This window comes from Arvicanthis niloticus, chromosome 1, assembly GCF_011762505.2.
Source record: "Arvicanthis niloticus isolate mArvNil1 chromosome 1, mArvNil1.pat.X, whole genome shotgun sequence".
Taxonomy (NCBI): Eukaryota; Metazoa; Chordata; class Mammalia; order Rodentia; family Muridae; genus Arvicanthis; species Arvicanthis niloticus.
Window position 1 is genome coordinate 128,172,033 of NC_047658.1, and position 23,246 is coordinate 128,195,278.

Sequence of the window (23,246 nt, forward strand, 5' to 3'; positions counted from 1 at the left end):
ATTATGATCGCTTTCTCTGTGCAACCACACCAGCATTTGCTACCGGTTTTATGCTGTATTACCTTCGCCATTATTATTCAAGGCAGATTAAATGTCGGTGTCATTTTTATTTTGATTTGTTTTTATTTCTTTTAAAGGGAAATATTCGTTTGTTTTATGAAAATAAAGTACATTCTTTTTATAATAGCGTTGTTTAAATGCCAATAATTATAGCAAAATATGCTACTACTGTGAGGAAAGTCTTATAATAAAGTTTAGATGTCATGAATAGACATCATATACTTTCAAAGTAGTCTTAATTTGTCTTTCTTCTAGGAGATGCTATCAAACATCTTAAAATTCTATGCCATTTTTCTTTTTTCTTTTTTAACTTTCCATTCAGACCTGCACCCTGTTTTTAATTGGAACATTCGCTTTCTAAATTCTGTGCCTTTTGAGTTCTTTTTATATTCTAGATGCTAATCCTCTACCAGATGTACATCTGGCAAAAATTCCCTCCCACCCCATGATCTTCCTTTTCACTTGATAGTTTCATTTGTATACAGAAGCTTCTTAGCTTTGTGAGGTCCCACTTCTCAATGATTGGCCCTTTAATCCTTAGCAAATGAAGTGCTGAGAGCGTTCTTTCTGCACCCACACCTTATAAGATGCTGCCTACATTCTCCTCAAGCAGTCTTGGTGTTTGCTTCAGGTTTCACGTTAAGTTCTTTGATCCATGTGGAACTCACTTGTGTTCAGTGTGGTAATCGCAGGTCTAATTTCATTCACTTACATTTGGATAACCAGTTGTGCCAGCACTATTTGTTAAGGACTCTATCCTTCCTACAGTATATATTTTTGGCACCTTTCTCAAATATTCTTAAATTTCATAGTCTTAATAATTAGATGTTCTGTATTGTATCATGTAGGAGATGCTGATAGTAAGGTCTGGTTCCCTAATTGGTTCTTGATTTGGTCAGTAAATGAGGCTGAGAGCCAATTGCTGGGTGGAAGGAACAGGTGGGACTTCCAGGTCCCAGGGGGAAAAGGAGACGGAGGAAAAGAGAAGGGGCTTTTCAGCCAAGCTTTAGAAGAAACACAAAAAAAATAGTGTAAGATCTCGGGGGAAGCTAGGACCAGCAGCCTCTGCCACCGGTGGATAAGCAAGGAGATCAGCAGAGGCTAGCTGATAAGGGCTAGCTGTTAAGTTTAGGTCAGGAGACTTGAATCCAGCAATTGTGCTAGCAGTCAAGTTACAAAGTAATAAAGTTCAGCCTGTGTTTTGTATCCACAGATTCAACTGTCTTGAGTGGAGCAGCTAATACGACCCCTCCAAGAGCAAAGCTGGGTAGAAAAGAGAAGCCAAGTCAGTGATGGAGGCTTGAAGAAGCTAAGTTGGGAGAAACAAAAGGTACCGGGAAGGGCCAGAGCGTAGGCAGCAGCTCTAGGGTCTCAGCTCCCGGGAAAGGTAGTAGCCTGTTTTTAAAATTACCAGAGCGTAGGCAGCAGCTCCAGGGTCTCAGCTCCCGGGAAAGGTAGTAGCCTGTTTTTAAAATTACATGTGACGGTATCATTGATCCATGTATTTGTTTTTAGGCCAATGCAAAGATGCTTTTATTACCATGGCTCTGTAATTAGCTTGAAATCTGGTATAGTAATTCTTCCAGGTTACTTCTTATTGCTTAGGAAGATTTCGACTATCTGAAGTCTTATGTAGTTCCATATGTATTTTAGGAGTTTTGTTTTGTTTTGTTTTGGTGGTGGTGAGTTTTTTTGTTTGTTTTGATTTGTTTGGTGTGTGTGTGTGTTGTGGGGGTGTTTCTATTACAAAGAATAAAATGGAGATTTTGACTGGGTTTGACTGGTAAATTGCTTTTGATAGGATGATTATTTTTCAATATTCTACCTATTCATGAATATTGCCTTCTTCGATCTCTTTCTTCTGATTAAAAGAACTGAATGTAGGTGTCTTTTAGTTCGCTTGTGGTAAATATTAATTGGGGGAATTTTACTCCACCATAGATATTATTTAGTTCCCAAATAAAAGACATAAAAGATTTATAATTATATTTATATTTATATTTTGCCTTAAAAGCACTAGAGCTAGGAAGATATCAACCCTCCTCTGGTATTTATGTCTACTTCCCTGTCAATAACCTTGAGAGACAACTTGGCATGTTCTGCCTTGGCTGCTTCTACTCCAATTGGCTGTCCATCATGGACATGTTTATTCATGATCTGCCTACACAATGGCATCTTCTTCTTTCTTCTCCTCTCTCCTCTCCTCCCTGGTAGCCTCTGCCTCAGACTCAAAGCCTGGGAACCAAAGCCCTGCCTCTACCTCTCTTCTACCCAGCTATAGTCATCGTTATTCAACCAATAATTTTACATTTGGGAGCATGGTTACATAGCATCATTTGGTGTGCATGAGGATCTGCTCATCTCTGGAGGCAAACTTGAGGGCCAGTATTTAGCATTACGATACACAGCACCAGAACAAACCTCAACACTTCCTTGCAAGGTTTATTCCTAGATTGTTTTTAGATGTTATTGTGAATTAGACTGCTTTCACATGTCTTTCTCAGCATGCTTAATAGTGATATTCAGAAGGTCCATTGATTTTTGTTAATTGATTGTGTGTCCTGCTGACTTGGTAAAATTGTTGGTTATTTAACAAAGCTTTCTGGTAGAACTTTGGTGATTTCACAAAAATCACAAAATTATCTTCAAACAGGGAAAACTGACTTCTCTTCTTTGTTAAACTAAGCCATTAGATTACATGCACAAAAAAGAAAATCATGAAAGGAGAGACAATGACACACCAACTGGCTTATAAAATTGTTTTATTCTACTCTATGTAAACTTCTTTCTCAGGAATGGTACCAAAGTAACTTGCTTACAGAGATTTATAGTTTGGGATAAACATAACTAACAAAACAAGTATTTCTCTATTATACAGAGGAATGATGTAAAACATATTTATAGGCTGTATTATTCAAAGCAGGTAATTAGACTTATCTGCTAAAGTGATTTTCCTACTTAAGCCCATGCGATAGAAAGAAAACAGCAGCTAAGAGCTGTTCTCCTCAGAATCCTGCAGAGTCGTTGGGATGTCTAGTTTCCACCACACAGAGCCACCAGGATTTTTTCATAGTCTCCTTTGGTTTCATCCTGTTGGTGCAAAAGGAGAATATATTTGACATGTTGTAAAATGATGACTACAAGATATTTTCATTGTAGAAGTAACATGGCATTTGTAGAGTAAGTTACAAAGCAAGTCATACATTACAGTGTATAATATAGCTATGTTTAAAAAAATCTAAATTGAATGTTCTCCAGAGGAGAATCAGAATAAAGTCTACTCTGAACTAATTGTTGTTTATTAGAACAAGTTATTTCTAAGTATTAATATATAATATAATTAATTGAAGTATTATATAACTTGATACCCCACATTTAAAAAAAATCTGAATCACTCAACAAAAGGAGTAAAAGCTACAGGTCTATAATTTTCTCATTTGAACTTCATTTATTTTATTATCAAATACAAATAATGTGAATATAAATGATTATCTCTCTGTAGGACCAGCCTCCTTGACTTTTTGTAATGAGTTATTTTCTAACATCATAATACATGACTTGAACCTGTAGTTTGAACATTTTATGCAAAACACACAAAGTACAAGTAAAACCACTGAAAAATAATTTTAGTATTAAGCTTTTAATTCCTCAGCTTTAACTACAAAATAAATCATGATGCATATCACTACATCCAGGATCTCTGAAATATTCTAGAATTATTTATAAACAAAGACTAGACATTTATATATGGTTCAAAATGCACTTAGCTCTTTGATAGTCTAGATTTAATTATGTGAAGTCTAATTTGTTTATGAATCATTCATACTAGGAATGATACTAAGCAGTGTATAGCTGTAGCATCTTGAAAATGTTGCATACAGAACTTTCTTTTATGAGGTGCCATTATAGGAAACATAACATACCAGGATGGCTTGGCAAAGAGAGATTCCGTACTTCTTCTGGTAAAATACTTTGATTTCATTCATGTCGATTTCCGAACGGGAGACCATAATCCTGATCAATGCCTTATGGCGAGTTCCAGCACCCTGTGCAGAGAGATCACAATTTTGTGGCATGTAGGAAACCTCTCAGTGAGGTCACTGGGTTTTCAAGAGAAGTTCTATTTACCCTTCCACACATTATGCATAGAGAAATCACCCCTATATGCTCTTCTCTTCTCCTTCTCTCTACTTCTTCTCCTCCCTCGGTGTATGTGTCTTTCTAACACACTACATACACAGTCACACACATACTCACATACACAGTGACACTCCCCCACACACACTCTCACACACAAACACACACACACAGACAGAGACAGAGAGACAGAGAGAGAGTCAGATAGATAAAAGAGAGAAGAGGAGAGGGGAGGAGAGGAGAGGAGAGGAGAGGAGAGGAGAGGAGAGGAGAGAGGGGGATGGTGGAGAACAGTGGTAATAAAAGAAAAAACCAGGAATTCTATTAGCAGAAGGTGTAAAGGTTTCTGCAGATTTTTAATTGGCTTTCCACTATCCAGTCTTTGCTGTATCTAAACTATTGAATAATATAGTAAAATGTTTTGTTCCCTAAAGTTATAAATCGAACCTATCTATTTTAAAATCTAAGTTGTCTCCCATTTCTCCTACAACGAAGCAACCATCTTATAAGGGCATACAACATCCTTTATAATTCTATACCCATTTAGACTGTCAATCTAATCATATGTACTGTCTTGAAAAGGTTGATTCTGCCTTCAATTCCAAATATATACTGTTTTCCTTTCTTAAGCCACCGCTATCTGTTCACTCTTCCCTACTTACACCATACTTTTACTTAAACCTCAAATCTTTATGTTTTATAATATTTAATTTATTTATTCATTCCTTTCTGGGCATATGTTTGTGCATGCACATCACACAGTGTTCATGTGGAGGCCAGAAAACAACTTTCAGGAGTTGGTTTCCTCCTTCTACTGTGCGGGTCAAAGGGATTGTGTTCAGGTCTCAGACTTGATGGTAAGTGCTTTTATCTGTTGAGTTGAGTCGTTGGCCAAAACTTAAGGTTTTAGATTATATTAGAAAAAGCAGTATTGACTTCTGAAATTTGGTGCATATGCCCTTATTTCTTACCAAGACATTTTTCCTTACTCATCTGAATATTACACACACACACACACACACACACACACACACACACACACACACTAATTGGCATGGGGAATGGAGGGAGTATTAATTAATATTCAAGTATATCTATGGTGCCTGCCTGAATTGATAAAAATGAGAAACATGTGTATCATTTCACAGAGCTCCTCAATTATTCATATTGTTATCTCTTTCTATCACTCTCTTTCTTTAAAGGCTGCAATGTAAAGACTCCTGACTTCACATCACAAAATACAAGTGCTAGGGTAATCTCCTGTACTGCAAACTCCTTGCTTGATGAAATAGTTCAAGTATCTCAAATGTATCTCAATACCACCTTCCACTTCTCTAGCCACAAAATGATATCTTAAAACATCACCATGAGTCTATGGCATGAAAGGCAGCATAACAAGGAAGTCAAAAGAAAGCTAGAAAGTGGCAGACTATAAAGCTCACAACCTTGGTTGAAGTAGCTTATTAAAATCACACATAAAAGGGGGATTGTACCATTCTTCTCTTGGTGATTTGGGTTTTAAATAAATTATAAAACACCTATAAACTTATTGCTCACTTGCCTCAAAACCATATTCACATATACCTTTTCTAAAAGTGCACCAAACCCAACAAGTATATTCTAATGCAGAAGCATGTTTCCCTTCAAACTGAATAAAGCATGTATATAATGCGATTTTTCAAGCAAACAGCTCTCTGCTCTTCTATGTGCAGATAATTTCTCCTCTAAATAAAGTCTATAAATAGAACAGTACCTTCATGGCTTCATACAGTTTATCAGCAAAGAAAGCTGGAGTGCTGGTGGCACACTTCACTGTAAGAGATGCAAATTTCGGTTGAAATAGTCATCACAAAATGAACATTCATATTTAAAAATAGAAAATAACTTTGTAAAAAAAAGAGTTATATCCTTCTGCCTGATGTAGAATGTGTAGTTTATTAGAAGATGGAGTCACTTTCCACATGGTTGTTTTCAACATCCTCTGTCTAGTCAATATTCAGTAGTGACTCTACCCTGAATATACTTTCCTCCCTGTGGGTATGGAGAAATCAGTGTAAAAGTCAGGCTTCTTAGCTTCTTAGAAATTCATTACCATGGCATGCGTAAGCAGTGTATGTCTCTGGGAAACATGTAAAAAAGTCCAGATTTTTAGAAATTAACCCATACATGCTAAATGAGTGTCTCCAGGACTTGCTCAAGACTATACAAGTGGTTACGCCAGAAGTTCAATAGATTTTTCTTGGTGACCATCCATAGTGACCCAGGAGTTATGTCCTGCTTGCTGAATTGCCTTATAAACAGGAGTTCAAAAATGTATTCTTCATATCCATGTTTTAAAGAGCATCTGTTTTATTTTAAAAGCTTTCTTAAGCTAAGCAGGGTGGAGTAAACCTTTAATTCAGGCACTTGAGAGGCAAAGGCAGGAGGATCTTTGTGAGTTCAAGGCCAGCTTAGTCTACAGAATGAGTTACAGAACAGCCATGACCATTACACAGAGAATCCCTGCCTCAAAAACAAAAAAAAAAACAAAAAAAAAAAAAAAGAAAGAAAAGAGAAGAAGGAAGGAGGGAAGGAAGAAAAAATAAAAGAAAGAAAGAAAAGCCTTTCAGTTTTATTAGTTCATCATCAGACTTACATATTGCCTCAGTATAAATGTAAATGCAGAGATGTGTCATCTCCTCAGGATTTTTTTCTTATCTATTTTTTTTTTTATAGAACAGCAGTGAAATGCAAGTGTATGAGTTCAGCTTCAAAGCTTTGCCTGTGCTATTTCTACATACCGATAGTTGTGAGACAATTCTCAATGTCGCCCTTCAGTTCCAGATCCAGAACTTTGTCCATGTCATGTTGACTGTACTTTCCATATTTCCGAAATACTGAATGGGAAACTGAAGTTAAGATTTGTGCAAAGCATCCTGCCTACTAATAACCTTTAGCAAAATCAGGGTAACTGACTCAGGAACTCCTTGGGGACACTGAACTCAAGTGTTGACATACAATAATGAACTTTGCATTGCTATTCTTAAACTCTGCCTTCCCAAAAGTTTCAGAGACTAAGTCTTAGCTCTGAATCATTGGGAATTTGGAGATTTCCTTTGCTCTCCCTTGTTTCTAGACCAACTACACATTCCTCCCTTCATTTAGACCCTAAGAGTGTCTTGTCTTTTCTTTCTTTCTTTTCTTTTCTTTCTTTCTTTCTTTCTTTCTTTCTTTCTTTCTTTCCTTTCTTTCTTTCTTTCTTTCTTTCTTTCTTTCTTTTCTTTCTTTCTTTCCTCCTCCTCCTCCTTCTTCTTCATCTTCTCCTCCTCCTCTTCCTCTTTCTCCTTCTTCTTCATTTTTGCCTTTTTTATGTTTTGTTTATATCTTTTGTCAAAACTACTCCAAAATTTTGGAAGAATAGAAACAGTGAAAATAAGTTATATTTTCCACTCCAAAGCCAGAAAGTATGTTCTCAGTGGTGTGACTGGTAGCAGATCAATGCTGACCAATAGGCATACAGCAATAAATGGTCAGCATCACTAAAGCCACTTGATGGGGAAAGACCTCTTTCTTTTCTTCCTTTCACTTGTCCTCCATAAGCAACCTGTGATCATCTCTAAACACAATCCAGAGAAACTAATTTCTTGTTACCTTGGCGAAGATGAGGATAGCTCCTACAGGTCAGAATTGTAATGAACACGTTCACGTCTGTCCCCTTTCTTTTTTCTCCAGCTTCATACAAAGCCTGTCAAGAAATAGGTAAGTAGCCATGCAACTATGCACTGAATGACAAACACATAAAAATGTTACATTTAACAAAGGTCATATAAGCAATTACTCTGTACTAGATATGATCAGAGAAGGCAGCACTGAGGTTGGCCTTTCTTGAAAGTGAGGACAGGACAAGAAAGTTAGCAGTATCTCTCAAGGCATTTTGTAAATATGAAAAACGGGGGACATGTTGTTTTCAGGATGTCTCTTTGCTTACTTAATTGTTTTAAAATTATACCGCATATAGGAAAACTGAAGGAATCCTTTAAAATAGTTTTTTTTCTATTCTTTACTGCTCAAAGAAACTATTAGAAAGTAATATCAATAAATCAAAGATTCAACTGCTGCCTAGGTCTTGCGTTTCCCCTCTAGATTCACACATTTATGTGCTACTGGAGGATATTCCATAGTGATGCTATGATTTTTGTACTAAAATTTCAACTCTAAAATTTGAAAGGTGTATAGTCTTAGGAAATAATTTAAATACAATTATTCTCCTTTGCAAATGAAAACAACGATCCCTGTCATTTTTGTTACAAGTATGTTGTATAAAGTCTAAAATATTAATTTCTATCACAGTCCTGAGCCATATCAATCATGTAGTCTCTGTAAATATATAGAGAGGAGCCATAATAGTCTGAAAATTGAAAGAGATTCACAAATACAAATAAGTGTAATTGTTATTATGGGCAATTACACAATATTATTTTTCATATGTTTGCACAATTTCTACTAAAACAAAAATTTCAATGTGTTTCTAGATTTCACTTTACTCTGCAATAATTTCCTTTCCTAGCTGAGCATAATGAAGATTGTTTCTAGTCCCAGCAACTGAGGGACAGAGGAAAGAGGATTTCAAATGAATAGCAACTTACATTACCCCACCAAGAGGTTGGGCTTACGTATGGTTATGTTCCGACACTATAAAGTTAAAATTTGGAGTGTTCTTAACCCAATAGTTATTAGGAAAGACAGACAAGTTGTTATTTAAGTTGTCATTGGCTTTCTGAATAATAAGATTAACTGGAAACAAAAAGACTATATTTTCTATCTATGGGCTACAAGAATCTGTGTCTAATTAAATGAACATTAAGGAACCATTGGCTTCTCAGAGGACTGGAAATCTGCCTCCACATATAAAGAATAAGAAGGTAGAAATATCCTTGCTTACCCTGGCATCTGTATCAGCCAAATCTTGATTCACACTCAAATCCTGACTACGGTCACCCTGAAAAAAAAAAAAGTATACCAATATATTGTAAGATTTTCTGTAGAATGTAATCAGAAGATATGCTTAATTCTCTTAAAATCAAACAATAACCTTTGAGGAAAAAGAGTGGAAAATAGTGTCCATCCTCTCCAGCTGTGTTGCACTGGGGAACACAAGCAAGACAAAGCAGGGCAAGTTTGTATGAGCTCACTTAGGTGTGCTTCCTAAATCCCCTGTATCCCAGAAGCTCACTGGTGATAAGCAGAGATAGTAGGGTTGGACACAGGTCTGGAGGATGCTGATGAAAGGGCACCATCTCTAATAAGCAGGAGCACACTGTGGAGCTACTATACAGTAAGAGAAATGTAATGTGTATTATAGTCAATACGTGAACAGAAGATAAACCTCAAAAGTCCCACCAAAATATGATAGGAAGTTAGAATACAAAGACATTATTTTATGCCATCAATTGACATCCTATATATCAAAATATCACACTGTTCTCTCAAATACATACAAGTATGATTCATCAATTAAGCAGTATTAATTTTTTGGGTTTTTTGAGACAGGGTTTCCCTGTGTAGCTCTGGCTATCCTGGAACTCACTCTGTAGACTAGGCTGGCCTTGAACTCAGAAATTCACCTGGCTCTGCCTTCCAAGTACTGGGATCAAAGGCATGCACCACCACTGCCTGGCAAGCAGTATTAATTTTAAGAGAAAGTTTCTCATTCCTAGAAAATGATCACAACTCTAAGATTTTCTTCATTATTTCCAGAGCATTGAGCTATACCTTGGCAAGAGCCAGCAAGGCTTTCCGAAAGTCTCCAGATGTATCTGAAGTGATGTCTTTGGCCAGATCTCTTTTCAACTCTAGGAGATAAGAAAAATAACTTTTGTAGTAAATTATTTAAAAATATTGATGTTACATATCAAACTAATATCTTACACACTTGTCCCAGTTTATTGGTTACAAAGTTGAATGGCTCCTGTTACATATTTTGGGTAACTCTGTTCATATTACATGTAATTTATGTTGTATGTGTTTTATGAGAATGGAGCAATGAGAGCAGCTGAAATGTTAAGACTATAAAACACTTGCCTACAGGTCAATAAAAGAAAATCGAGCGGTGCTGTATATGAAAACCTAGCAATGCTGTGTATGAAAATTCAGAGTCACAAATAGTTTCTAACAAGAATGAATTGCTAAACATACATTAACAAATCATTTTGAAATGTAATATGTCACAATTTAATTGCTAGAATGAATAGAACGTCATTTAAAAGGAAAAAGAGGAAGTACTTGCTTGAACATTGACTATTTATTGATATTTGATATGTATATTATATGTTGAGTGGTAGTTGTTTATGTATATGTGCAGTTATTTAAAACTCATTTCTATACACATCCATTTAGTGTCAAATAATTTAGTTATCAAATGCACTGCTTTAATGAAAAAAATAACTGAATTTATAATGAAATAGATACAGCACCTTAAGCTAGTAATTCTTCAGGATCATGGGGAAATGTAACTGTCTACCTTTGTAAAGTATGTTTCATCAAACACATTAATAATTACATCTCTTGAATTACTACTGACAGATGACTCTAAGGCAAGTGTCAGTATTGGAGTAAGAACTGTAGAAAATCTGGTTCGGAAACTTCCTTACTTTGACTCATGTGCTAAATTGAGAACAATGTGCAATGTTGTTGTCCCATGAGTGTTCGGTAAGAGAAGCCACATAGTGGTTTAATAAAACAAAACAAGACAAGCCATCAGCTCAGAGGAACTAAAAAATCACCAGAAATTAGAGTCCCTCAATAATGAGGAAAGAACCATTGACTAAAGGCTTCATGGTCTGATGAGCCATCCGTAATCTCATGCAAACTATCTATCTAACCAGAGAGAAAAGAAACTGAGTCATTTATGCTCTCAATGGTGAAATTAAGAATCCAATCAAAAGGGTTGGAATGATGACTCAGTGATTAAGAGCACTGACTGTTCTTCCAGAGGTCCTAAATTCAATTCCCAGCAACCACATGGTGGCTTACAACCATCTATAATGAAATCTGACGCCCTCTTCTGGTGTGTCTGAAGACAGCTACAGTATATATGCATATACTATATATAATGTATGTATTAAATCTATTTTTTAAAATCCCAACAAAAAAATAGAAAGATGAATGGAAAGTGTCCTGATCAGAAGTAATTATTTAGTCTTTTAAAAATAAAAGACACTGGTAGTTTAAAACAGTAGAAATCTTTTTAGAAAGCCATCTAAGACCAAAAATACTTTGAATTCAATTCTCTTTATAACCATTTGTGTTAATTGGCCCTGGAAGACATATTTTGTTAAGATGCAAGTTGCAGGTAGGTTTGGGTGTTTTCTTGCTGTCACCTCACCCTACATTCTGGGAATATTGCAGCAAGCTGGAAGAGACCATTTTAGAATGTAGGCTTTCTAAATCATATAGTCATCACCCATATCTGACTTTCAAAATGTATTTCTATCTGATTTCCTGTCCAACTCAGGCACTCAGATACAAAGCCTGACCTTCTCTGTAGACTCTATTAATCTCTCTGATTTGCTCGTTAGTCCTTGTTGTCAAAATCTCAATGAGGGTGTCTTCATCTGTTCCAAGTCCCTGAATTGGAAAAAAAGAAAATACATTTAAAGTTTTTCACTCAAGAAATCAACTTGTTTAGTCCATACAAAGTTTGTAGTAATTTGTCATTTAGTAAATTTTGTCCATATTTTTAAACACATACAACATCCTTTTAAAGCAAAGTAGGTTTGAGTTCAATATTTGGGATGAAAGTTTAAAAAAATACGTATATTTGACTTATGCATTTTTAAAGCATGAAAAACATTAGTCCCGATATTTATTTTTTTCATGTATCTCCTGATTGATTCATTAAGTTGCTCAGTCACTGAACTCTGACTGATTGACAGTCTTGGAGAAGATAATGAAGACTCCACCACAGGAACACACAGATTTGTCCTGCACAGGTTTTTAGGAAACTTGTTTTTCATTAAAAGAATAATTTAGGGGGCTGGTGAAAAGGCTCGGCTGTTAAAAGCACTTGCTCATGCAGAGGACCCAGCTTCAATTTCTCTCATCCACATAGTGATTCGCGACCATCCATAACTCTAAACACTAGAGGATCAAACGCTGTCTTCTGACCAACAGAGCCAGGCACACAGTTGATATATAGACATAGATACATTCAAGTAAAACATTCATTCAAATAAAACATTTTAAAAACTGCTAGGGGCCTGGGGATGGGGGAGAGGTAGTGAGAATAATTTACCTTCATGGCACCACGGAGTTCATCTGCATCAAACTGAGCTGGAGTTTTTAGCATAGCCAAAACAACCTCCTCCAGGTGGCCTGTAAGGGCTTTTCTCAACTGTTCATCCAGGGGCTGGGAAAAACAAAAGCTTTAGTGAGTTCCTAACAGTCTTGTTCCTAGTGACATCTCACTTTGGTCATCCATTAGAGTTCCTTTCATCCATGATAAATACCAGTTGGATATTTAGCATGTCCTCTCCATCCTTTAATGTTGAGTGCTTAGATGAAATGCACTGCATCCAATACTAACCTTCTAAAGAATTGTGTTCTCAGTGTTTCTTACAGGAAAGGAATCACAAAGCTCAAAACACAAAGCTTTTCATTGGTCTAGTAAACACTATAATTTAAAAAAAAAAAAGGTACCTTCTATTTTTTTTTAATTGTACCCAATTAAAAACAAACTATCTATAATTGCCACAAGAGATATAAAGTTCATTTCCAACATACAGTTGCCTAAAATATTTAGATTTCTTCATAAAGCAGCTCATTTTAGTTTTAGTGACATCCCCCCCCCAAAAAAAATGCACTTCAGTGAGGACGCATTCTTTTTTCCTCCACATAAATAAATTGATGCCTATTTTGCTTAAATGGATGGCTTGCCTCCAGAAGTTCATCTCTGAAACACTTTGTGGCAAGATGGCCAAAGTTTGAACTGAGGAAATTTGCTAAAAAGTGATCCTATTGCAAAAAAGGGAGACAAATACTGGGACTTCCACTTCAGGAGTAATGGGCTAATGGTATTTAATATGGAGAGACTGAGAATTGTGACTCAGAAGCACACTGAAACATGGATGTGAGCAAACTGAACGTCTGAGTTCATCACTCTCCTCACCTTCCCAGTCTCCTGTAAGTATGCTGCCTTGATCTGCTGGCGCTGTGCATTGGTTCTCTTAGTAAGAATGTCAATGATGGTTGCTTCATCCACACCTGCAAGTAAAAGATCCAAGGCTTTAACATCGATTCTCCCAATCACCAACAACTGATAGAAAGTGATTCGTTATCAAGGCAGTTCTCAAGGGATGTTCATAGCAAAGCTGACAACGAGAGAGAATTCCATCAGCCGGGAAAATGAACAAACACCACAGTACGTAGCAAGCTGGAGAATGTAACCTGACACCTCATCCATTTCAATGGAAAATGAAGAGCCAATCAATAGTTTCTGGACATCAGCGCTCCAGATACACATTCAAATCCTCAATGTGATCACCAATGCTCATTTAAACATTGATTTCTACTAAAAACAGGCTGGTAAGGACATCTGTTACAGCAACAGAGATACCATTACTGACCAAACGTTTCTAAGTACTGAAAGGAAGAACATCTTACTCGATGGAAGTAGAGTCTAACTCCATAGCACATGGAGGCCTGAAATGGCAATATTCCTGCCTTGGCCTCTCTAGTACTGATGTTATAGGTAAGAACCACTGCAGCTGACTAAATCTTTGTATGTCCCCAGTATAAGACTCTACATCACTCAGGTTTGTTTCCCAATAACTGTTGAAGTAGTTTCTATGAAATGTTCAGGAGGAGATTCTTCTATGAAAACACACTCACCTTTAACCATGATAGCTTTGTGCAGGGCAGCAACATCTGAGGATGGATTGAAGGAAGGGTAGGGGCTCACTGCTGACCCAGGACCACCTTTGTATGATTTTACAGCTTGCTATATGTGCAAGATACATGAATTAGTTTTCATTCAGTCATTTGTTCATTCATTCACTCATTCATTCATTCATGTTAGTATCTGTTTTAGCATGGTAACTACTTCATAATATTTTGACTACTTACAACATAGTCCTGTTCGTGGTTGTCAATAAAACAGGCCGACTTGAGGAATTGTGATACCATTGCCATTTTTAAAGAAGTATCTGGAAAGAAAATGAATAGATACTTTTCATAATAAAATCAACATCCATGAACACTATTCTTTACACTCGAGACACTATAATAGAAAGCAAACTTCTCAGAAATGAGCCATTTTCTTGGTCTTTCCAGTCCCACCATCTAAGGTTCAGATGTAAGTATAGGGTCTCAGGAGAAGAACTGATAATCACATCCCTGATCTAAATTTACAGACCACCCAGAGATGTTAAGCAAGAAGAATGCAAAAGCTTTGATATGTCTTCCTTTGCCTAAGGGAATCTAAAGCTGGTCTGTGCCCTCCGGCTGAAAGCACAAAGGCTAGGGAAACTTCTGGTGAAAGTGCTGCTTCAAGAGAACACTTAAAATATAAATAAAGAAAATATCCAATTAAAAAAAAAGAAATAAGTCAAAACAGATCTGGTAGAAAGCTTCAGAGGAAAAAATAGAGGGAAGGTTTGTCATATTTGAGAGGCTGCATAAAGTTTGCTAGATGAGAAAATGTTAATAGAAGTTGCAACAAAAAATTTACATGTCATGTCCACAGCTCAGAGCAACAACATTATGTGTGTGAATGGAAAGCAGTGTGATCCCATTTGTATTTTAGGAGGAGCATAGTTTTTGTATCTTGGTATCTTGGGGGATCATGGTAAAGGGTGAAGAGAAAAGCGAGACCATTCAGTATGTCATGTAAGCACCTGTGTGGGCTCAGTTAGGTCCTGTACCAAAGGCAATGTCTAGAGAAAATTTACTTTCTTCTATGAAGTAAAATAATCTGGAACCATCTACTGGACTGGATCAACTTAAATCTCTATGGACTTCCTTCTCAAGAAAAAATGCAGCGTCCTTCCTTTTTGCCTTTCTTCCTTTTTTTCTTCCTTTTTTCTTTCCTTTCTTTTTCATTGCTCGGTGTAAAATTATTTGAATAGATAACTATCTTTACATTTCTTCCTAGTTGACCAGTTTAAACATTATTCTTGTATGTGCACACACAAAAAGAAAAAGATTATTTTATCATCATTTTGCCTCTAGTCTAACAAGAAGCACTCGGGTGATCCTGCAATATGTATAAATTTTTTGGCAGCTATCATAAAGGGTGTCTCAAGTTGCCTGTATAGCTTGTAGCCTGGTAATGTTCCTATTTAATGGAACAAAAATCTTTTTAAAACTTAAAGTATGCTAAGGATTGGTTTATTTTCTCTACAAACACAAAATACCATCAATGATTCCTTTTGTCAGAGTCTAATTTTTTATTTTTTGAAGCTGGTATTCAACATCTACACTCATCTCTGACACCCTCTGGAGATTGCTCAGTGAATGCCTTTGAGGAAGGGTAGAAAGATAATCTCTGGGATTTCAGTTCAGTTCAGCCATAAAACTTGGGAAGAGTAAAACTCAACGTTGTCCCTCTCTAACATGTCCAGACAAAGTTTTTCTGTCTGTATCTGCAAGAAGAATGATTCATTTTCATGTAACAAGATTAAATACCAGAGTCAAATAATACACAAAACAAAGACATTCTGCACCTAACGATGATGGAGCTTTGTTCAAATTACTGTTCTGTCATTTGTATGAAGAACATTCACCAAAGTACTGTATTCGTTCCCACATCAATGCCTTCAAAGCTACTCCGTAAGGTAAAGTCATGACAGGCAATCATGCATGGTATTGTACTTCCCGCTATAGTCGAATCTGGTGTAATCGCTGTTGCCACACAGCATTTCACATTTTGACTGCCAAGTTAGCACACCTACAGCTTCATAGCTCTTCTGGCGAAGTTTCAGCATTCAGAGTTGCTATCCTGACTACCACACCCTAGTAAAAACAGAATCTTCAAATTGAACGATCTAATCACTTGCTTTTTAAAAAAATCAGTAATTTTGTTGTTTTCAGTTAAGATAGAAAAAGTTCTTCAAACTGGAGGATAGTCTAAAATCAAAAGGGACAATGACAACTCAATATTGATCTTAGGACGTTTATGAAAGTGCAGTGCTTTCATGGTTTTTAGGGTGGTTATAAATAACTACATAGTGCACAACTTTCTGAAAACCGAGAAAGCTTAATAAGATAATGACTCTGTTAATTATATTGTGCAACAGAACAAGAAGCAGTAGGTTGAACAATGTACTTGACAGGAGTGTCCTTAGAAAAGACAGCTTTGAACCGGCATCTTCTGAGCATCCTTATCCTAGCCTGCTATGTATGCATAGGCCAGAAGAAAGGTCCAGAAAAGCAAAGCATACAAAACAGAATAGTCTTCACAAATGTCAGCAGAAGAAAATGGATTCCAGAATCGGCTTCTAGCCCTTAGCAAAGTTGAAGGACTGTAAACACATGTATGCTGCTCTAATGAAAATGTATTTTATCACAGCCTGCTAAGTGCCAACGATATTAATGTTAACAGAATGGCTTACATATAAAGTACTGCTCCGATAGCACAGGGAGAATGTCAGGCAGATTCATAACTGACCTTCTCTGCCTGCTCACCACTTGGATTCCTCATGGAGACAAACTTAATTAAATGGAAGATTTTATTTCTTCCATCTTATTTGTTTTAATATAATATTATTTATCTCAACACATACTTCAATTAGTTAGCAATAAGTTTTCAATCCAAGTCAATCTCCAAGACTAAAATGAGCTAATTCGAAGTTAACTCACATTGGGAGTTGGTACTATTTCACAGTTTTTTGTTACTTGACAATTTGTGTGTGTGTGTGTGTGTGTGTGTGTGTGTGTGTGTATGAATAGGCGCTGCCTATTAATTTCCCCTTCTATGTAGATTAAGTGGGAAACGTCTAAGAATTAGCCTTTTTGTGGATATATATGTATATATACACATATATAGTCATCTTCATGCTTCTTTCTGAGTGTCATGGAATGTGACTTCCAGAATCTGTGTGGAAAGCAGCTGAATTTCCTGGTTTACCAAATCTTCCTGGTTTCAACATTATTTCTGTGTTAATTGCAAAGCACAAAATGAAGAAAATCTTGTTGAGTAACTTACTTATTAGCACAAGATAGTATCCCCAGAGATGACAACTATGTGGCTTATGTTCTGGTTACATGCTAGACTATCAGTTTCACAATGATAGTAGCAGTAATAATTAGATTTTTTTTTTTGACAAAATAACTTTGTCACCGCCCTCATTATTTTCTTACATGGTGTCCTTTTCAGACATACATCCTGCAGTAGTGTCAGGAGTTACAGTATAAATATATGCTTTCTGACTGCAAAGTAATATATATGTCTTTAAATTAGTGAACAAAAAGATGAGAACAAGATCAGTACTATTTTTAATCCACTTGAGATTCAGATTCATGAGTAGAGAATCCAGTGGAGACTCAATAGTTTTCACTGCAGCCTGAGGCTATTTATTTTCATGCATTTTTTGCCTTATGTACAGTTCTTTCTTGAATACGTGTTTTGTAAGCCCTTCCCACAACTATCCATACAGAGAAGATAATTAGACTCTTCAATGGCCACATGAGAAGATAATTAGAATATCCAATGACATCACTTTAAAAAGCCATTTAGCCAAAGGTAGCTCCTGGATATTTTGCTTCAGGCTTCTAAACAGAGAGTTTTTGTGGCCTGGAATGCTCTGACCTCATCTACACCATTGTCCCTTGCCTGACTCATTGCTATTTGATGAAGATTAAGCTAAGACTTCATCACATCTCCATGATGCCTTCACTGGTACTTAGCTCTGCACTGGGGGACCTTTAAAAGCATCTTGTCTCTACTCATCCAATAGCTTCATGCCATTACTCATTAAGTCTTCATGCTGGCATCTAATCCTCCAGCAGTCTTTCCCTAAGACACAGTCCATTCGCTTGGCATCTGCAATACCTCATGAAGTACCTGGAATTCTGTATATCCATACGCATTATGAATTATTACTAAATAAATAAAGCTTATTAAATAAACAAACAGTATATAGGGAAACAGCTATACAAATTTGACTAACAAAAAAATACAGTAATGATAGTATTTTAAATAGAAGAATCATGGTGCTGTAGGTCTTTTATTTTATTTATTTATTTATTTATTTATTTTTGAGTTTCTTTAACTGGAAATTTGACTTCACAAAAAAAAAAAAATCATGAAACTTCTGCAGGTAGTTTTAATTTGTAAAATGAGAATGTTAAAATAAATAGTCTTTAAACTCATTGTAGCTCCAAATCACCTAGTTTACATTTCACATTGAGTCCAAAGAGGAATTAACCTGAAGGAGAAAGCTGTTAGATAAATCAGATGCTTGATCATTCTGACAAATGTGTGCAACTATAAAGGAAAAAGACATATTCAACTTTGAGAATTGTTCATGGCTCATCACTAAAGATCAGTAGGTATTTTTGTTTTGTTTTGTTCTGACTTTAAATATGTAACAAATTAAAAGGACTAGAGGGAACTAAGTGAGTCTGTCCTGCTGACGTGCTGTTCATATATCAACGTTGCAGAAGTTTTTGATTGAGAAAAGTATTTAACAAGTATCTGACTTTAGCTAGTTCCTTAAAAGTGTTGCTATACCCTCAAGAGCAGCAAGTATCTAGGAGGTGTAGGTGTGTTTCTGGGCTCTGGTAACCACATAAATGTGAAAGAAATTCTGAAATGAGGAGGAAGCCATTTCAGAATCAGGAAACCAGCATTTTGCCACAAATGAGTCAGCTGAAACAGGACTGAGCTGCAGCCAGCAAAGCACAGTATTAGGGGCATTGGTTTCTCAGGATTCATACGACTGAGGCATCCACGGCAAGAAGAAGCACATTTTTAATTCACATCCATAAAATTAGAAGATAAGACATTTCATTAACATTTTTAAGTGAGCTAAGAGAAAAGTCCTTGAAGGCACACTTGTAATAAGCCAAGTGTGTACTTAGGAATCATGTTCTCTCACTTTTGCAATTTGATCCAAAGCTGTACAGCTTTAGATTTGTGGTTTTGTTTTCCTAGGAAGTTTATCTCCTTATCTTATGTGACGAAAAGATGTCACTAGGCAGAAGAGTTTCTGTAGGGCCCCTGCGGCATTCCGTGGGATGATTTATCTGACCTCACCCTGGAAAAATCTGCTTTCCCCTTAGGTTTTCAAACGCATACCAGAAAAGCCTGTTTATGACACAGAGATTATAGGAAGGGAATGTGGCCACTCCCTGTTTAAATGAGACAAGTAATAAGCGGACCATCTTAAACGATGAGTAAACATAACATTGATTCAAAACGGTAATTAAAAAGGGCATGGAGACCACTCTAAGGCTTGGATTCATTTGGTTTTATTAAAGAAAAATATTTTCAGCTATGAAAGCCTTCTATTTTGGAACAGTTCTTGAGAATTTTCCATTTCTGGTTTCGCTGGGACCCCGCCTGCCTCCCACTTCAGCACTGGGCTCACACGAAATGCACAGCTCTTTAGAAAGCATCACCAGAGAGGAGGAGAGAAAAATCTCACTCTAAGTTCACCAGGGCACACTTTCTCTTTGCTCCTATAGTAACTCATCAGCAGGACAGTAAACTTGCCATAGTTTCAGAAATATATTTTTTTTTTAGTTAAGAAAGACAAAACCTTATGATTTGTAACGTCTAGAAGATAAATACATAGTATAGTTTTACAGCAAGATTTACTTAGACATAGTAAATGCAACAAGCCATAAATCCTGAATTCAGCAGTCAACAGCACTTCCTTATGAAGCTCCAGGGCGAACTAAGCAAGAAGTTCTTACCCGATTTTGTAGTTTCTACAGCAAGCAGAACTCTGAAAAACAAAAGCTAAGCCTTACCTTTGTATTTACTTATCTTCCCGGGAACTGAAGAGAGGCTCTGCTCAGAGGGTTTCAGACGAGAAGTGGAGGGTTGGACTCCTGATTTTATAGGATATGAACTGAAGCCACACCTAGCAACCAGAAGTTAGTAACTGGCTGTCTTTTGTTTGAAGAACTGGCTCAGCCCTGGTTAAAACCAAGAAGAAACAAGTCTTGCAAAACTACTCCCGGAACCAACTCAGCTACAGAAAGAAAAAGGAATCATGGATTTCCCCCTGACCTTCCTTCTAAAGTTTTATTCCTCCCAGGAATGGTAGAGTGTAATTGAGTTTCAGCTATGTTGAGATTCCTACCCAATCTTAAGGAACTTACTGGAACTACATTAAAAATAAGCACATTTACCACAAAAATAGAATAAAAGTAGGCACATTAGCCACAGAAATTAAAATAAAAATCACATTAACCACGAAACTAAAAAAGAAAAGGAAAAGAGGAGGAGACAGGGGGGGCTTGACTTCAGCCATAACACTTACTACTACATGACTTAGAGGGCTTAATTTATTTCTCTGCATTTGCTACCAGTTTTTGTATGTTGAACTTATATCATTAAAGCTGTACTTAGTCTCAAGAAAGTGTAGACGACTGAAATAGAACTTATTTGTGGGTTTATAAAGAGGTTGTAATAGGTACTTAGGATTCACCAGCAATTCCTCTGCCTTCCACACAAGCCTTTGGAACCAGTATAACTAAGAAACAGGAAAGGTGTGAAGCTCTAGATTGCCTCAGCATTTTCAATAAGCAATGTTAAAAATGTAATTATAATAATAATATTTAATGAAAACAGTGGTATTAAAGAAGAGCCTATTTTCTTAATTTTTTTAATAGACTCAAACCACATAAACAAAGTAAAAATAGAGGCCTGGTGTTGAAGAGTTGAGCAATAAGCAAAGACCTGGAACTGTGAACTGTACGGATTAATGGATTAGCAACTACCATACAACAGGTGTCACAGGAAACGTCCCACCTGCTGTAAAGAAGGAATTTTTTTTTCTGGGAACCTCAGTGTGATTCACTTCATTCTTAATACACTCTAAAAAATAAAAAATAAAAATAAAAATAAAAGAAAGAAAGAAAGAAAAGGAAAGGAAATTGTATCTGCTGTTTCCTCTGAACTTTGCACACTAAGATTTTGCTTGCACTATACTTTAAAAAAATAATGTATTAACTTTTATTTTATGTGCATTGATATTTTGTCTACATGCACATCTGTGTGAAAGTGTCAGTTCTCCTAGAAATAGAGTTACAGATAGTTGTGAGCTGCCATGTGGGTGCTGGGAATAGAAGCTGAGTCCATCTGGAAGAGAAGCCAGTGCTCTTACCTGCTGAGCTATTTCTCCAGCCTTCATTGTACCTTTATACTTTGTCGTCACATAGCTTTCAAGTAATTATATATTTCATATTTATAAAAATCAGCGAATGATTGGATAGTAGCTTTTCAGTACACTGCTTTTCATGTGAGCATAATGACCTGAGTTTAATCTTCAGAAGCTAAATGTATAAACCTGTCATAAAGGCATGTGTCACCTATTAGTAGAGACATAGAGACAGATGGGTCCCTGAGGCTTATTGATCACTGGTTCTGTCTAATTGGTGAATTCCAAGCCAAGCAAGGGACTCTGTCTCAAAAAACAAGGTAGATGACACCTGAGCCTGAACTTCACCTCTCATAAATATACACATACACCCCACACACAAACACACACATGTACACACAAACATCAATCAATCAGTAGACCAAATGATAGCTCATACCTGTAATCTTAGAAATGGGGAGGCTCAAACAGCAACATTCCCAAGACTTCAAAGTTAGCCTAGGTTATACAGTGGCTAATAGTCTAGCTTGAAGTACAGTGTGAGGATCTTCCAAAAAAAATAAAAATAAAAAAAAAATAAAGAAGACAGAGACAAAGCAGAAGAAAAAAATGAGAAAGTCAATGGAGAGCCTATCTTAAGATTGGCAATATTTATGACACATACTAAATACTAAATGCCAGTTTCAAGGTAGCCAATATGACTTTGAGTACTGTGGGCATTTAGCGTAAATACTTAAAAAAAAAAAAAAACCAACAAATTGATACTTTTGATACATGCTGCATATGTATGTCAAAAATAAAAATCAACTAATTAACTTGTAATTAATATGACTGACACAATAAAAAAACTGATCCTGACAGATGCAAACTAGCTTCTCAGCATCATATTTATGTTGTCAACTGAGAAGGGAAACGATAATTATATAAACTCAAAGTAATTTCCATTTTTATCTATTTTTATTTATACTAACTTTGGCAACAGGATTGTTGGAGCACTCATGCACATTGATGGCCTTATAAAATGAAAACAACCATGTATTTAAAACAGAATTAACAATGTAGGAGAGACAAGACGTGTAGTCTTCTTTTGTTTAGCTTTTGTTTCCTAGGTCATAAAACAAGTTGAAATGCTTTATATATTTGAGTTTGGGATGTAGTAGGAAACTCGTAATAGCAAAGTTTAACCCAGTACTTATTATGGTAGAATTAAGGGGGAAAACATGTTTAAAATAATACTTCTCAAAATAGTTTCCAGCTATAATGTGAAGGCAGGAAGCTCTCTAATGAAAAAAAAAAAAAAAAACAGAGGAAAAGATTAGTCATGTGGAATGGATGGGATGTCCTGAGAACAGTACTGGAGCTTTTGCCAGAACACTATCATTGCCTCGTACGGTCAAGCAGATATATGAAAATAACAACCATACAAAAGATGTTTCATTGACCCCCCAAGGGACAACCATGGGTTAAGCACTCCATGTGAGTGAACCACAACCCGAGCTCCAAAGCTATGACTCACAGGCCTTGCTGCTTCTTGAAGGCAATGAGTCATTAGCCTCACCTACTTACAAACAGCTAGAAGCAGAACACAGGAGGAAAAGGCAATGGAAGACTTAAGAGCAGCCCACATGGAATACTTTAGGACAGCATATTCGTTTCATTTCCTCTAAGGTAAAATCTGGCAAGGAAACAAAGTTCTGGGGGGGAAAAATATGGCTAGCACCGGGATTCCCGACTATTGCTGAG

The 23,246-nt window shown here is 36.4% G+C and overlaps 1 protein-coding gene across 1 annotated transcript; it reads right to left on the bottom strand.

Moving 5' to 3' along the window:
* Positions 1-2,805: 2,805 nt before the first annotated feature.
* Positions 2,806-20,316, bottom strand: Anxa1 (annexin A1). The gene is made up of 13 exons (XM_034502596.2): positions 20,149-20,316; positions 14,299-14,378; positions 14,065-14,173; positions 13,343-13,437; positions 12,470-12,583; positions 11,712-11,802; positions 9,949-10,028; positions 9,119-9,175; positions 7,828-7,921; positions 6,978-7,073; positions 5,951-6,009; positions 3,984-4,106; positions 2,806-3,150 (listed from the first exon to the last, which is right to left on the bottom strand). The coding sequence occupies exons 2-13, from the start codon at positions 14,362-14,364 to the stop codon at positions 3,094-3,096; spliced, it is 1,041 nt and encodes a 346-aa protein (XP_034358487.1). The 5' UTR covers positions 14,365-14,378; positions 20,149-20,316; the 3' UTR covers positions 2,806-3,093.
* Between the last annotated feature and the right edge of the window lie 2,930 nt (positions 20,317-23,246).

Coding starts and splice junctions, on each gene's coding strand:
- Anxa1 (XM_034502596.2), bottom strand. CDS start 14,364: ATGGCAATGGTATCACAATTCCTCAAGTCGGCCTGTTTTATTGACAAC. Junction 11,803..12,469: donor AACTCCGTGGTGCCATGAAG/GTAAATTATTCT, acceptor TTTCCAATTCAG/GGACTTGGAACAGATGAAGA. Junction 7,922..9,118: donor TGGCTGATACAGATGCCAGG/GTAAGCAAGGAT, acceptor ATTTCTTGACAG/GCTTTGTATGAAGCTGGAGA.